The sequence below is a fragment of the Cladosporium halotolerans genome, assembly GCF_011745625.1.
Source record: "Cladosporium halotolerans strain TM138-S3 chromosome Unknown Sca23, whole genome shotgun sequence".
Classification (NCBI taxonomy): Eukaryota; Fungi; Ascomycota; class Dothideomycetes; order Cladosporiales; family Cladosporiaceae; genus Cladosporium; species Cladosporium halotolerans.
Window position 1 is genome coordinate 1,893 of NW_027191474.1, and position 15,761 is coordinate 17,653.

Below are 15,761 nucleotides of genomic sequence, written 5' to 3' on the forward strand. Positions count from 1 at the left end.
CGTACACCAAGCCGCGAGGGCGGCCATATCCACTATAAGCTTCTCGATTCACACTGACCTGTGGCACCGAGCGCTCGCGGGGCCTCATGGAGCGCTCGATGTCAGCGAACATGCCCAGGTCATCATAGCCATATCCTGTCACCACGTCAACGCTGCACGAAAGTTGATAGAATTTCCAGGTTGCTCAAGCATACTGTCTCTCTCCGCGCTGATCCCAAACAGCTCTGCATGTTCACTCCGAGCATTGCGGCCATGAATATCCGGGTACGGATCTCTGAATCGAGGGTCTGGATTGATACCGCGTCTTGAAGATGGATGATTGTAAGAGTCCCGGGCGGCGTCGTAAAAAGGCATCTTGGGAGAAATAAGAGTGAGGCGCTTTTGACAGAGGGTGTTTCGAATTGGAGCAGCTGTCAGAACGGAGGGCTTTATGGGCGCGCCTAACGTTCAAGTTGTAGTGTATAGGGATCTTCGCAATGATAATGTCGTAGGCCTTCCCGTGAATGCAGCCTTCGCTTGTGATGTCTGCAAAGTCACATGTTGTGAAGCACATGTCAGTAGATACACTCAGAAGCCTTTCTACCATTCATTGACGAACACAAGCATGCCTTCTTTCGACCAGTATACCCTGCGCTGCTATCGAAAGCTACCAATCGATCAAAATACCTCACTTCATTCACGAAATCAGGACGATCGCGACGATCAACACGAGCAGCAACACAAGCATGTCCCTCAACACCACAACACCACAAATCCACAGCGCCCAGTCCATAGCGCTGCTACCAGCCGCACCGCTTTCACCATGACCGAAAGCATTGAAGGCGCAGGGGTAGACATCACAATCGGCGACATTTACCGTCGTCTACGCCAGGAGTTCGATGCCCTGTCCGAAGAAGAGGCGCGGGTAAGAGCCGCCATCAGCGACGAGAGAGCCGCGCACCAGGCTTATATCGCCGCTGAGTTCGAGCGTCTAGGCCGCAGCAGAGCCAGGCTCAGAGAAGAGCGCCGCGTTATGCGCGCTCAGTACTCGGCGGCCGTCTTCCAAGAGCGTGAGAACGCGGAAGACCGCCGGATCCTCGTCGCCCAGTACGGGGCGGCCGTTGTGCAAGAGCAGGTGAATGCGGAGGAGGGAAGACGGCTGCAGAAGCAGACCCAGCAGCTGCAGGAGGAGCGCAAGGAACTGTTGGAGATGAAGGAGGAGGTGATGGGGCATGGTCGAAGACTGCGTCGTGTTCCGAAGATGGAGAATCTCCGCGGATGCTGAGATCGAGAGCGTTGATAGCAGGTCACGATGAATCGAAAGGCACGAAGGAGGCTCAACAGCAGTTCTGAGAGCATAACTACGAACATATACCTACTCACACCTCCTTATGTCGTCCCCCCCTGCCCAAAGAGGCATCCTCAAGCCTTCCAACAGACAGACCTCATTCGAGCCTCCGTCCATCAAGCCCCGCTAAGCTCCGAGCCTTCCACGTGATTCTCCGGGCCCCGTTGGTGACGTCGCTCCTTCCTCTGCTGCTGCGTTACTGCCTGGTCTTGGCTCCAGCGCCGCCTTTACTTCACTGAGCCCGCTTTCTTCCTCTCTCTTCCTCCCACCACACACACCAAAACCATGATCACTCTTTTTCCGCCAACCACAAGCACGACAACAACGTCCTGCTTTCAAGAAGAAGCTGTTCAGCTTTTGACACGTGTGAAAGCGCGGTCGCCGCACCGGCATCGTAAGTCGACCTTGCTCCCCTGACTGACTCCTCACATCGGAGCAACACAATGCAGACGCTAACACATCATGCCAATAGACCGGTGTGGCGCCGCCTTCCTCGCCCGCCGTACCGGCGTGTCATCCCTGGCGGCAAGTACAGGCCCCTCTCGGCGGATTGGACTGTCTGTATGGACAGCTCCAAACAACGCCTTGAGTCGGCCTGTCTTCTACTCACTTCACTGTGGGAACGTGGCACATTGCCAGACGTCGCCAAACCATCATGAACGAATACTTCGCAATGGAAGGCAAACAAACCGCACAAACTGGCAACCCGCCCCCAGTGCAGGGGGAGCCTAATTTCAGGACGCTGTACGTCTCCCTGAACCACTTCTCATCAATCACTTCATCGCTAACCCGCTACAGCTCACTGCAACCGCACCGAGCGCCTTCGTAGCTCAGCAGGCAGCTCAGCACCTTCTCCCGCACTCAACTCAGCACCTCCGCACCCTGTTCAGTACCAACAGCCGCCGGCTGTGGATCGACGAAGGGTGGATTTGACGGGAACTCCGGACATCAAGGCATGCAGGATGACTATGTGTGGGAAGGAATCACTGGTAGTTGACTGGGCTGGGGCGCCGGTCCCTCATTGAGGTATCTTTAATCACGAGTCAATGATATACACCCACCGCTGGGTGGTCATCCCAAGCAACTTGCTTCTTGCCTCTCAAGCTCGTGTTCCCTGTTCAAAATATGCTGCAGCAACCCAAGCCCAATCTCCACGCCGCCGTGATTTCACAGGTCGATCGCTTTGGTCTCTTTGGGGGTGCTATCTTGCCTCACATGAATAGGCTATGGTGAACTTCCCTCAAAGGCATCCTTAAGTTGTCGAGTTTATTGTCATCTATCGATGCGAGACGTGAGTCGAAGTCGGTGTGTTACGCCAACGTGGCAGCTTTCACACACCTCGAGTTCGATGTCGGGTGATAATCAGGAGCTTAACAGTTAGTACTTCACTGTCGTTGAATGCAGCCTGAGCAGCGGTTAGCCGAACCCAGCGCAAGTAGGTGACTTACCTTTCACCTCGCCGTTTGCAACGCTGACTCATGGATGAACAGACTTCACTGTCTACATCCGCGGGTCTGTATAAAGCTATCTTTCGCCCTCCGCTCAACTTCCCACTCACCAACACCACTCCCTGTCCGCAACCCCTCGAGGTAACACCAAAGCCTTCAAGAACACACCCACCACAATGTTCTGCACCACAAGCGACCGCCGCAACACGGTCGACTACGACCGCGTCGCCGACGAGGACCAGCAGCGCCTCAACGCCATGTTCCGCACCATCACCAAGCACACGGCGATGTTCGAGCGCGTCGAGGCCGAGCTGCGCGCGGCGCAGGAGGAGAACCGCAAGCTCATGGCGGGCATGCGTGAGCTGCAGTGGGACCGCGACGCGCACAAGCGCCAGCTCGTCAACGACCACCAGGCGGAGATCAGAGCGCTCAAGTCGGAGCATACCAAGGCCATCAAGCAGCTGAAGGCCGAACACGAACTCGCCCTGCTCCAGGCGCAGCTGCAGCAGCAGACCCAGCAGCAGCAACCTCAGCAGCAGTATCAGCAGCAGCGTTCCGCTCCGAGAGTGCTCACTACCACCACCAACAACTCAATTGATGGCCATGTCGATGGAGCGAACACGAACGTGCCGCCCGAGGAACCCGCTCCTTTCGTTGAGCAGACTTTCAATTACGGCGACGGCTGGAAGGTGCTTGGAAGGGACCGCACTGGCGGCGATTGGCTGTTGGAGTGATGAAATGGCGAGGTCGTTCGAAGAGCCTCTTTTCTTTTGTTCAAACAAAGCGACATTGAATCGCTCACAAGCATGGCGTTGACGCGGACTGGTCAGAGCTGCCAGGTGGGCATACAAGCATTCTGCCATAGCTAGATGAATACCAACTGATTCCAAAGCCCCTATGAAGTTGCCACGAGGTGTACAAAGACTCACATTATTCCCAAACCATCCAACCAAAAGTCCGCACTCAAGCTCCCACCTTCTCAGCAACATTGACCCCCGTCCCCTCATTGCCCATCTTGAACACCACCTTCGTAACCTTCCTCTGCTCAAAATCCCTATACGCCTGCGGCGCCTCCTCCAACGACATCGTCTTACCACACAAGAAAGCCACCTTCTTCTGCTCCTGAACCAGCAGCTCCAGCGCCTCCTCGAAAATTGATCTGACCGGGCACCGGCCAAACGCCATGCTCACGTTCTTGCCGTACATTAGCAAGCCGTTCATGTTGATCATCTCCGTGTGCACGCCGATGGACGAAATGCAGCCCCAGGGGCGGATCATCTCGAACGCGAGCTGGAAAGCGTCCGCGTGCCCGACGACCTCCATCACGACGTCTGCGCCGCGGCCGTCGGAAGCGGCTTTGATCTTGCTGACCGGGTCGTCGTTGAGGTTGATGGGGATGGCGCCGATTTTCTCCGCCTCCTTGAGGCGCTCGGGGACGGAATCGACGACGTAGACCTTGTCGACCATTGTCAGGGCGGCTGTGATGGCGCAGATGCCTACGGGTCCGCAACCGACGCAGACGACAGTGAACTCCTTGCGGTCGCGGGCGGAGAGGTTCTTGAGGTAGCGCGAGGCGGCGAAGTAGCCTGTGGGGAAGATGTCGGCCATGAGGACGAGCATTTCTTCGGGGATGTTCTTGGGCGTGAGGACGAAAGTGGAGTCGGCGAGGGGGCAGCGGACGTATTCGGCTTGGCCGCCGTCGATGGTGTTGGCAGGCGCGGAGTTGCCGAAGAGCTCGCCTGGGGCTTGTTAGATTTGAGCTTGACGAGGAGAAAGGGAGCATACATACCTTTGGAGCAGCGAGATGCCTGGCCACGGACACAGTAGAAGCATTCTCCGCAAGCAGTGTAGAAGGGCACAACGACCTGAGGTGCAACGTCAGCTTGTCTGATCCTCCCATGCTCTGCGCCTATTGCCTTGCCAGCAGTCCTCTGCCATATTGTCCCACCTGCTGTCACCTACCTTGTCCCCAATGTTGAACTTCTTCACATCGTCTCCCTTCTCCACAATCTCTCCGACAAACTCATGTCCGCAGATGAAATCCGGCGGGCATTTGAGATGTCCTCGGTAGAAATGCAAGTCGCTGCCGCAAAGAGCCGTGGAGGAGACCTTGAGGATGGCATCGGTAGGCTTTTTGATCGTAGGGTAAGGGCGGTCTTCAACGGCGACCTGAGGTATTGTATGTCAGTCTCATGATCCTTGTGCCCCGCGATCTTGACGTGTAGAAGAAGTGGGGCTTACGTCGAAGTCGCCCTTGAGAACAACGGCACGCATGGTCTTCGGAGGCATTTTGGCAATTGGACAAGTGTGTACTGAGGTGATTCACCTTGATGGCATTTGCGAACTACTTCTAGCGATCCTAAACCTCAAGGATGCTGTGCTCCGGTCGTCCAGGGTGAATGTAGATCTATTGATCAATACCCCGCATTGGTGGCATGCAGCCGCGGCATCCGACCGCGGGGTTTCCCTGATGCATCGACCCAATCATGGATCGTACCAGGCGAACAAAGAAAAGAGATGCGGGGAACAATGGAGACAGCTGCAAGGTAGTAGATTTTTGGGCAGTGGATGTGGGGAGATGCGGGTGGACTTGGAGGAGTTGGGGCTGAGCTTCGAAGTCGGACCCCGGAGGTTGCCGCGGCTCCAGTTCGCCGAGGCTTACCAGTATATCTGTTGCGAGAAACATGTCCCGCTAATATAGCAGTTGTCTTGCTGGAAAGTTGAGATGTTTAATCCCCGAATGGAAGACAGCATTTCGATGCTTCGACTGACACGGTCGACTCGCAAACTCGTACGCATATGCCCGTCCCATTGTTCCTCGTTGCGACGGCCAAAGACAACCAATTAGCTGAGAGGCTGGCTGTATAAGGGACAGCGGGTGCATGGATCACCTACTTATAGGCAGAGCACTCCATAAGCGTGGCCAATCAGATCTATCTTCGCTTGATACGTAAAGGTATCACACCGGATTCCTGATGATAAGGCCGGAAGGCTTGTAATTTAGGTTGATCGATTGTAAATAATCTGCTAAATGATGCTCACCTTTACGCACAACATTTATTTCATTGTCTTCTGCCTCGGTCCCCCAGCTACATCGGGGATTTGGCGCCCTGCAAAGCCCATGCACGCTTTCCAGAACCGTGAGACTCCCTGCCCTGACGCTAACGAAATGACAAGGTCATAGACTGCATAACTTGCTCTTTCCAAAGATCTGAGACAAGCCATCTACTGTTGTAGAGATTGGCGAAGGCAGAAAGCCGTGAGAGAATGCTCGTGAAGTGGTGGCGACTTGCACTCATCAAGCCTTGAGAGGCCAGCCGCAACGTTCAGCAGCAGACAAATGACTTACGCTCACGCTGCTCGTAAGTATCACCACATTGGCCCTTGCTGTAGCCCTTTGATCGTCGAAAACGCATCCTCTGCCTACGCGACAGATTCCGCTCGCATCCTCGCCTCCGAAGCCGCGCTCTGTCACGGAAAAAGATACACCAGCGCGCCGCACTTCACATCACAAGAATGGCATTCACCTCAGTCATCTGCGCGCGTTCGATCGCGTCCAAATATGAAGTGAAGACTCGCCGCCAACGGCTGCTGCCTTGTCGCATGCCAACACCTGATCGTCCGCATCGACTTTTCTTCTCACCCACTCCTCCTCAATCACCGACCGACCTACCTTGCGGCCAACATCACCACCTCTCGCCTCAAACGCGAGATCCTCACAATCGCAACCTGCCACGGCACAGTCATCACAACAGCATTCTTCGGCAGCATGATGGCCGCGCGTGATTTCCGCGATAACCGCGGCCGCACCCTCCGCCGCAGAGGCGAGAGCAACAACAACAACGACGCGAACGCCTCGCAGCCCTCGTCGCCGCGCTCCGCACGCACCGTTGAGCCGCGCCTCGCTCGCCCCGGCCGCTCGCCGGTGCCCGACGTCTATGCTCAATACACGATGAATCGCCGCGGCGTAAGGCGTACGCAGTGGAGGGAGCAGGGTAGTTGGGTGGAGAGTGACGCGGATGATGAGGAGAGCCATGAGGGATGCGAGATCCCTGAAGATGGAGAAAACGCTCCGGGGGAGGCTGGGGACGGAGCTGCCGAGAATGGTGGTCAGAACAACGATCGCCACCAAGAGGAGAGGCAGGATGGTGAGCAGCAGGCTCCGGAGGAGGGCAACGACGATGGCAAGAACGATGATGGAGAGAAGGCGCCTGATGGTGATGGCGAGAGAGGTCTGCGCTGGGAGGCTGAGGAGGCGGCCATGAGGGCGAGAACGTCTCAGCGCGTCGAGGCTTGGCTGAGCAACGTCGGCAATTCGACACCCCTGCTTCACCCGGAGGCTGCCCCGTCACCTGACGCCGTTACCGACAATGGCGAGGACAGCGACAACGACAGCGAAGGTGGCGTGCCCATCAACGTCAACACTCTTCGCCAGGCTGCCCCGGTGCCGAATAGGAACGTCCTCATGCCGCGCCGCGGCGGGCCCACCAACATCAACAACCCTCGCAATGAGGTTGCCACGGGTCCGAATCCAAACGTCCTCATGCCGCGCGGCGGTTATCCGAATCTCCCACTAGCGGAAGGTACACGTTACCGGACGCGTTCTGTCACTCGCGCAGCAGCGGCGGCGGCTCAAGCTGCTGGTGCACGATTGGCTCCCGGTCAGGGGTATGTTGCAGTTCCGGTCGCGGAGCGGCACGCTGCTCAGCTTAGCTTCATGGCTGATGAGGATGAGCTTGATGATGAGGAGTGAGAGGATTGGGAGAGGATACCAAGGGGATGGGTGAGAGCGTTGGACTTGGGAGTTGAGAGTTCTCTGGAAGGCGAAGGCTCATGATGTTTTCACAAAACATTGTGGAGCTCTGGGGTTCTTGGGGTTTCTTGACGGCTGATGATGTTCTCTCAAAACATCTGTCGGCTCCCTGAGTTCTCTCAGCTCAATCCGGCTGGTACAATCAATCCGAACAAAATTGTGATCCGGAATCCGGACATACAACACTCCCGAACGGCGTTCTTACAGAACAATCATATCGGCACTGTCAAGCCCGAACCCAGCAGTTATCCCGAGGCGTTAGTGGGGCATGGGGCTCGTAATTTTCTCTTATGAAGCTCTTTCAGAGTCCACGGAGCTTTGATTTCCTTTGTCCGCCAGGTCGTACCTTCTGTAGCTTACTAGAGTCAGGCTCAACAACGGACATCACGTCCGGTAGCTAGACACTACAATAGCAGTAGAACACGGTTGTTAACCTAAATTCCGTGCCATTTCCAATGTCAGTATCGTGCAGGATTACCACAACGGACTTTGCCATTCTGTTTGCGCAACGTTAATCTCTTGCAGCACTTCAATACCCATCATCCTTGACGTTCTTACCCTATTAACACTTGCAACTTGTAAGTGAGGTCTTGACGACCCCAGCGCAGCAGTAGAGCCAGCTCCGAAACAGCTCCGAGAGATTTCCCCGCAAAGCACCACGAGGCGAGCGGCCGAGCGCTGCCGCTTTGTCGATCGTCAGCCAGCCAGCCAGCCAGCCTGAGAGTGGACAATGGAAGCAAGTGATTTATCATAATGCATTTGATCGAATAAAGCAGCGATGCTGAATTGCGATGAGAGGATGCCCAACACGGTGGGACAGTAGCATTAATTTTGAGCTTCCGTAGAGGGCGGGCTGTTTCAAGTTCAAGGCTGCCTCAAAATTCGCAGAGCCGCAGAGCGTTTTGATGTATGATGAGTAGAAGATCGATCCCCATATTGACAAAGATCCAGGGCTGGCGAAGTCAGATTTTGTAAAATAACGGGAAAACTTTAAAGTCTTCAACATCCGCTCATCCAACGTCTGCTGCATGCTGCCTCAGTCTTGGGACGCTTGAACGATCAATCGATGTGCAGATATGCGAGCTCGTCCGCTGACACAGAGCCGAGCGGCAAAGACCCAAGCTTGCCCAAACCCCTCGTCCCAATTTCCAACGATATTTTCCCACTCCAGATCTTTTCTCGTGATCACCAGATGCCTTCCTACTCCCTCCAAAAAGCAAAAGAACGATCATTCCGACGCGGGGAATTGAACCCCGGCCTTGTCGGCACTGATCTTAGTTCTTGACGAACCGAAGATTGAGAGCGACAAATCCTAGCCACTAGACCACATCGGAGGTGAAGTTGTATGAGCAAAAGACAAAGATTTTGATTATACTTCTTACAAATTTTTGGAAAACGCGATTCAGCATGCCTTCGCTGCGAAATCAGGCGTACATACGGGCGGAAAAGTCACTGGAAGCCCACCAGCACCAAGAGCTACATCTTGTTAGCGTACCCGCAACAAACGATCAGGAACGCCACCTGTAAATTCCGACCGCAACAAGAGCGACGAGAACAGGATCGCTGCGTCTGGAAAAGTCAGCTTTGCGATCGTCAGCATGGTCAGATTGGGAGGCCATGATGACGCTTGTGTGAAGCTAGTGTTCGCCGTTCGCTTTCGACCGTCCCGCTGTGATCAATCCCAGGAGTTGTAGTCCCTCACAAGGCCGATCAGCTAGGCACAGAATCCTTCTCCAGCTGCTTTTCGAACGAAGCTCGATTGCTTGATGCGTGGTACACCGCACTGTTGGTTCAAGTGCGTTATGCATGTAGTGATCAGGTAGATATATGCGAGAGTTGAAGAACTTGTGATGACGGCCACGCTCCTGTTTCGTCCGCGTGTTCTGACAATCGAAGTCAACCTGTGCGATCAAGACCAGACGACGGTGTGGATTGTGAACGGATGTAGCTCATCAACGCCGAATTCACAGCAGTCCACGACTTCGACCCGCACATGGCACCAGCAGATCGATTTGAACACAAAACGAGCTGTAAAATTGATAGAAATACGGAAGATTGATTTCAATCAACGAATGCCCGCCCCAAGACTCGCGAGCACGCAGCCGAAGAGTGTGGAGTGATGATGCGCAAGCCCCAACCCTAACCCTAAGCAAGCAGAGCGCTCAGAATTTTATCAAGTCCGTTCCCTCGACGAGAGCGGCCTTGCAGCAATCCTCGAATGCTGCACGGCTCTGGTGTCGCTCCAACACATGCCTAAGCGTCCATCGCATCTTTCAAGAAGGGATCCTGGATGTGACTTTCTTGGTATACGGCTTGCACACCTCGTATCGCTACTCTGTGCCATAGACTGTGGTAGAATAGATTCAGCCGGCGCATCTCGCCGCAGCGCTGGGAGCGGGGAACCTTTTTCTACCATCCCATCCAGCAAGTCACACTGCTTCGACACCTGTGTGCAGACATTCAGTAGCCATTGCTCTCGCTTGTGACTCGCTGTAGCTTTCAAGCTCCGATTTTCACACCTCAGTAGGTCGAGATGCGAACTTCGTCGTGCTGACCAGTACGAGCGGAAGCAATTTGCCATGGCATGGTTCACGCCAGCTGCACTAAAAAACAAGCAAAGTACATAATGAATACGAAAAGGGGTGGTCCCAACAATCAGCATCCTCGCTGGCGCAACCGGTAGCGCGTTCGGCTGTTAGCGACTCTTCGGAGTTCCAGCAAACCGGAAGGTTAGTGGTTCGAGCCCACTGTGAGGAGTTCCTCTCGGAAGAGGTGGACTTCATCTTTTGCTTTTTGGCCGAACTTGAGATGTTCGCGCAGCGATGTCTGGTGGGCGTGCAAGATTTTCTTTACCTGAGTAGATTGTGATTGAGCAATGAAAGAAGCGGCTTGGTGATGCTGGAGAGCGGCGAGAATTTCTATTGGTCTATACACTACATATCCAAACATGTGCATACATGGCACAGAGATACTCGGAAATATCCTCCAATCAGTGCCTCACCGCTGCGTCGTTTCCTCATGCATGGCCACCACGCAAAGCGCAGCGCTGTGCGTAGCCGCGACGTGCAGAGCCACGGCGGGCATCCGTGTCCAGCAGCAGCTGAAAGCCAGCACATCCGCACCCTCCCGAGACCATATCAATGTCGCGCGATTCGGCCAGTCTGAAGGTTGGAGGCCGATTGCGCGTTGAAACATTCGCGCGCAGAGCAAAGTCTCCGAGGCGGAGTTGGGTAGGCGCTCGTGTGGCCGCAGAATGGCTGTTGCGTTCCCAGCAACCTGAGCGGCGGAACACCAGCATAGGTGGCGGCGATGCCTCATCGCAGCTTGTGTCCAAAATGATTCGGTTCTGTGACCGGCAGGAAGAGAGCGGCAGCTGTCGAAGCCGGCAGGCGGCGACTCGTCCCTACATGCAGCACACATCCCCAATAATAAGAGGTGATGGAGAACCTTAGCAAGATTCCCGGCTCCTCCTCTGCTCATCCTCCAGTATTATCCTCCGCCATAATATCCAAGGTATCCAGCCTCCAAATCTCCACCTCCTTCACCAGCTTCGGATCCACCAACTCCACCTTCCGCCTCATCTCCGTCGACCCGTCCGCATAAACGTGCTCAAAAGCGCCGCCGCAACGGAAGATGAGTGCGCCAACACCGACCCACTTGACCGTAAAGTTCTGCGCAACGTACAAGTCGCGGCCCATGACGGCCACCATTTTCTCTTCCGGCACGAAAGGCTCCTCGCCTGAAGCCGTGCTCGATTCGTCTTTCAGGATGCGCAGAGCGTAGAGTTTAGGGAGGAAGGGCATCAGGAGGCGCAGGATTTCGTGGTTGGGGAAGCCGAGGACCATGCCTAGTTGTGTGAGATTGGGGCAGGAGCGGATGAGGTTTGTCAGGTCAATCTCGCTGAGGGGCCACTGATTCGAGAGCAGCAAGTGCTTGAGGGTTGAGCCGTGATGGGTGGTGAGTGCGCGGAGGTAGTCTCGACCGAGAGATGAAATTTCGTTGTTGCGCTCTGCAGTGTCGGGAGAAGTAGTTGAGGGCGAACGGTCAGGGGTGATGTAGTCCGAAGTAGGGCTCTGCGTCGTGGACATGGTCGGCTTGCCGGTACGGTCGTTGACGATGTAGCAGTATTCCAAGCCGGGGGACCTCTGCAACAGGGCCACATGCTGAGGTGCGAACTCGTTGAAACGGATCGTGTGGAAGAAAAGCTTCAAGTCGGCAGGTAGCTCTCTCCACGTATCGTCCACGTAGACATTCGCGCTGCCTCCTTGGGCGCCCCCGAAAGTATCCAGGAAAGTCATGCTCTTGCAGATCTGGTAGTCAATGACCTCGTTGAACGACTGGGTATTGGGTCCAAACCAGTTTTGCATTGCAAAGTGCTTCAGCTTTGGCATATAGCCAGATTTGATGCAGCGCGAAAAGAAGGTACCCATGTTCAACGTGGGCTCGGCGTTTCTACGCATGCGCGGCGAGAAATGCAGGCGCAAGTCGCTGAGATTCTTGGAGCCTGCGATCAGGAAGGAGATGTCGTCGGGGTAGCAAAGCGGGTCGAAGTCGATCACCTTGAAGGTCCTGAGCTTCGGCATCGCCGGGATACAGACAGCAGGTCGGGGCACGCGTTTGAGGGGAATTTGATGGTGAGAGTCGTGAGGCTTTCGCTGGCAGCAAGCCCTTGGTAGAGAGCCTTCAGTGGCTTGCAATCCAGCTCCCAGCTGAAAGACTGCAGCCTCGTCATCCTATCCACACACACCCGCAGCATCATGTTCAGCAGCATGGAGTTGTCCGGTATCCGTCCTTTTGCGAAATCTTCCACTCCGACTTCCCTCCATTCCCCCCAAAGCCTGAAGTGTCGCACCACGCTTGCATGGCTCTTTGTTGACAGCCCGTTCAGCGCCATCATGAAGGGGCTCCCGCTGCCAAAGCCTTCGGGCCTGCCATTGACGAATCGGATCTCGGGATACGAGTGCAGGGAGACTTTCTGGTACAATTGAGGCAGGGTCATGTAGTACAGAAGCCGCGAGGTGCGCGTGACGCGCGCAATGTCGCCGACATCGTCCAGGTAGCTCACAATACGCGCGATGAGGTTGAGGGGGAGCGGCGAGCCACTGGTCTTCGGAGCGGAGGAAACGGGCGAGGTGTATTGCACGAAGGGCGGTATTTCTTGGAAGGTGTAGGATTGCGAGTAGTGTCGCGACGCCATTATGGCGTGTGGGTCGGCGGTTCTCCTCTATGGTCCGGGGCTCATCGCTGGTATGACTTGTTGCGCGTGTGGATACACCGGGTCAATGTGTGAGAATGTTCCCTCGGATTCGCGTCCGGCCAGAATCAATGACGGGTCGGCGTCTCGGCGTTGTCAACTCTAATGATCCTCCACCCTGCATCGGCTGGCGCCCGAGTCAGCAATTCCTCCTGGCCACATGGCTGGAGCAGAAGCTTGACTGACATCGTCTCCAGTTCCGCGGGTGCGCGAGAAGTTGACCTCACCTCTCATATGACTGAACAAGGTGTTGTGTACTACGTGCTCAGCGGTTGCGTGGTTTCAGATCTGAAGATGTCCGCTGGTCTATTCAGAAAGTCTCCGCATGCTATCTTATTATTAGGTAGGTCCCATTTTCGTACGAACACTCCCTCTTTTATTTGACTTGCCGGACGCCATCAGGTGCAGCCTCGACACGCAAAACACAGGATCAGCGACACTACAAGTCACGCATGCAGAGCCCTCGTGTGTGCCACCTTACGAGTAAACTCAAATCGAGCGCGATCTGCTCTGAAAGTCAGAAGATTTAACAGCCACATGGACGATCTTCATCGTATTCGTGTCATTTCAGCAAGGTTGTCAAAGCTAATTCTATTGTACACTCGTGCAGAAGCTTGATCCTGAAGTCGGCTACTTAGCATCATCAACTCTCAGTCTCTCGACCGAAGGCTTTCCCCATAGGCCCTCGATAATGCTGATCAGATATCTCAGTAATCTTGGAAAGAACTCCATATACGTCTTCGGCCGTGACGCAAACGTCTTCTATCCGGGATAGCTTCTTCTCCCTTCAACCTCGAACGAGTTGGTGACTGGAAGGACGCTAATCTCGGCCTCTTGCTCGGTCTGGCAGAGCCCAGCTCTTTCCAATGTCCGATTCATCGGTGTCTGGGGTCCAAGCCGTAGAACATGAGATACTTTCGGGAGTCGGCAAAAGTGCGATGAATGCTGAGGACCGGGATATCCTCTAAAAGCTGCAGAATATCCTTCTTGGCCATTGTGATTTATTACGCGGGAAGTGTGTGGCTCTGAGGTGAGTTTGGCGGGTAGATCTACAAGTCTGAGTTATAGAAGAGATAAAACACAAAACGGTGGCGGTACGCTTTCAGGCAGATGGCGATCCGCCAGTGTCACACGCATGGGAGATTAGGCTGGGTAAGCATAGTATGAAGCGATCAAATATCCATTGTTGCAGTAAAATCAAAATATTGCTACATCTCTCTCACTCAGCCTTGCTGCCGTCAAGGCGACGAAAAACCATTGCACGAGTCAAACTTGATACCTTTGCAGGATCAGAAGAAGCGTCGGCATTCCACCCAAAAAACTTGCGATAGACGCCCGAGACGTCCATGTACCTGACACTCAGATCGGCATAACGACCGGCACCTCGCTTGGCATCGATCTTCGCCGTGACGGCAGAAAGCTTACTCTGACTGACCCCGTGCATGTACGAGGCGAGGCCCACAGCCTCAATGCCAGTGCAAGCCTGAAGTGCTATCTTGCTCTGCTCAAGCCAGAACTCGTCGTTAATCAAGGTTTGCATCGAGAGCTGCTGATCGTAGTAGGACACAGTGTCCGCCGTCAAGCCGATGGCGTCCATGAACTGGCCAAGCTCAGACTCAGGATAGCCCGCCTTGGAACAGAGCTGCAGAAATTCCTCGTCAGACGCGTTGTGGCAATAGAGAACGAGGCAGCGCACGAGCTCGGCGTACGCGCAGACACGCTCTGAGTTGAGCGTACCAGCGTGTTGTCTAAACTCCAGCGTGTTTACCCGGGTATCCGCCAGACCCTGGCGCTCAGGATACAAGTTGTCCACATTGACAGTGGCCCACTTACCATTGAGATAAGGGTCTGTCGGCTCATGCCTATTGTCCATGAGATACTCCCAACGTGCAGGGTCCTCAGCCTCTTGATCATCATCCTCGTCACTGCGATCACCATCAATGTAATCCTGATGAAAACCTTCGTTGAAGATTGACTGCGACTCTTCCTCGGACATTGTCCCGGTTCCATCACCAGGCGTTCCGTCGATAAAGCCATCATCCGAAGTCCCTCTTTCGGAACTGTTGAGGAAGAGTCTACCAAGCTCTTCAAAAGTGGTGCACTTCTCAATGATTTCGAGCCAATGACAGAAATTCTTGGACTCATTCATGTCATTGTTCTTGGAGAAATGCCAGCCGAGGCTTGCGTTGAACATCCTGTCGGCAGGGAGTCCGGCATCTGGGTTCTGGTCAATTTGGGAGGAAGAGTGAATCTCGTCCAAGCGATCTTCGAATGCTGTGCACAACTGCAAAACGCTCTTTGCCGTGCGAAGTGGCATCTGGGTATCGCCAAAACCAATGTGGACGTGGAACTGTGTTAGTTCGTTAGTGATGATGCTGCAGCCCCTGGTTTCATAAGCTCGAATGGCCTCGAGGACTTGTCCGACCTCAGCTTGCCAATCCTCATCAACAGAAAACTTGCGAGAGCAGATCTTGATCTGCTGGACTGCGGGTGCTTCCTCCTCTCCGTCTTCTTCCTCTTCTTCATCTTCGTCAAAGATCTTGATGTACTTGGCCTCATCGGCGGAGAGAACGACGGTTTCTAACGTACGTCTGAGATACCATTTCTGGTAATTGTCGTGGTCGCAAACCCGTCCACTACCATCGATGCCACGTGCTGCCAGGTCTTTGCTGATCGTATCCAGGAGATAGTTCAAATTGCGCCGAGAATAGGTAGCACCAGGATCGGCAGCCAGGTTGAAGAAAAATCTCGCGGGAGAGACCACGATGACTTCAAAGTCGATACCGAGAGTCATCCCATCGGAGGCATTCCTCTGAGGAGCCATGCTTGAGATGTTTGGAGATGATTGGTTGTGTTCAGAGCTAGAGTTTTCTTGAGAGAGCTGGATGCTCAAGAGAAGAGCTGAAGTATGAAATATTG

The 15,761-nt window shown here is 54.5% G+C and overlaps 4 protein-coding genes across 4 annotated transcripts; 1 reads left to right on the forward strand and 3 right to left on the reverse strand.

Annotated features, from left to right (window-relative positions):
* Window positions 1-2,951: 2,951 nt before the first annotated feature.
* On the forward strand, window positions 2,952-3,509 carry WHR41_06544 (uncharacterized protein; the record flags this gene model as incomplete). Its single annotated transcript, XM_069375149.1, has 1 exon — window positions 2,952-3,509. The coding sequence occupies one exon, from the start codon at window positions 2,952-2,954 to the stop codon at window positions 3,507-3,509; it is 558 nt and encodes a 185-aa protein (XP_069227904.1).
* WHR41_06545 (uncharacterized protein) lies at window positions 3,509-5,318 on the reverse strand. The gene is made up of 4 exons (XM_069375150.1): window positions 5,017-5,318; window positions 4,738-4,944; window positions 4,565-4,640; window positions 3,509-4,514 (listed from the first exon to the last, which is right to left on the reverse strand). Exons 1-4 carry the CDS (start codon window positions 5,062-5,064, stop codon window positions 3,739-3,741), a joined length of 1,107 nt encoding a protein of 368 aa, XP_069227903.1. The 5' UTR covers window positions 5,065-5,318; the 3' UTR covers window positions 3,509-3,738.
* A 5,746-nt stretch (window positions 5,319-11,064) lies between these two features.
* On the reverse strand, window positions 11,065-12,785 carry WHR41_06546 (uncharacterized protein; the record flags this gene model as incomplete). The annotated part of the gene is made up of 2 exons (XM_069375151.1): window positions 11,065-12,256; window positions 12,334-12,785. 2 exons carry the CDS (start codon window positions 12,783-12,785, stop codon window positions 11,065-11,067), a joined length of 1,644 nt encoding a protein of 547 aa, XP_069227906.1.
* Window positions 12,786-14,061: 1,276 nt separating this feature from the next.
* Window positions 14,062-15,666, reverse strand: WHR41_06547 (uncharacterized protein; the record flags this gene model as incomplete). The annotated part of the gene is made up of 1 exon (XM_069375152.1): window positions 14,062-15,666. The coding sequence occupies one exon, from the start codon at window positions 15,664-15,666 to the stop codon at window positions 14,062-14,064; it is 1,605 nt and encodes a 534-aa protein (XP_069227905.1).
* Between the last annotated feature and the right edge of the window lie 95 nt (window positions 15,667-15,761).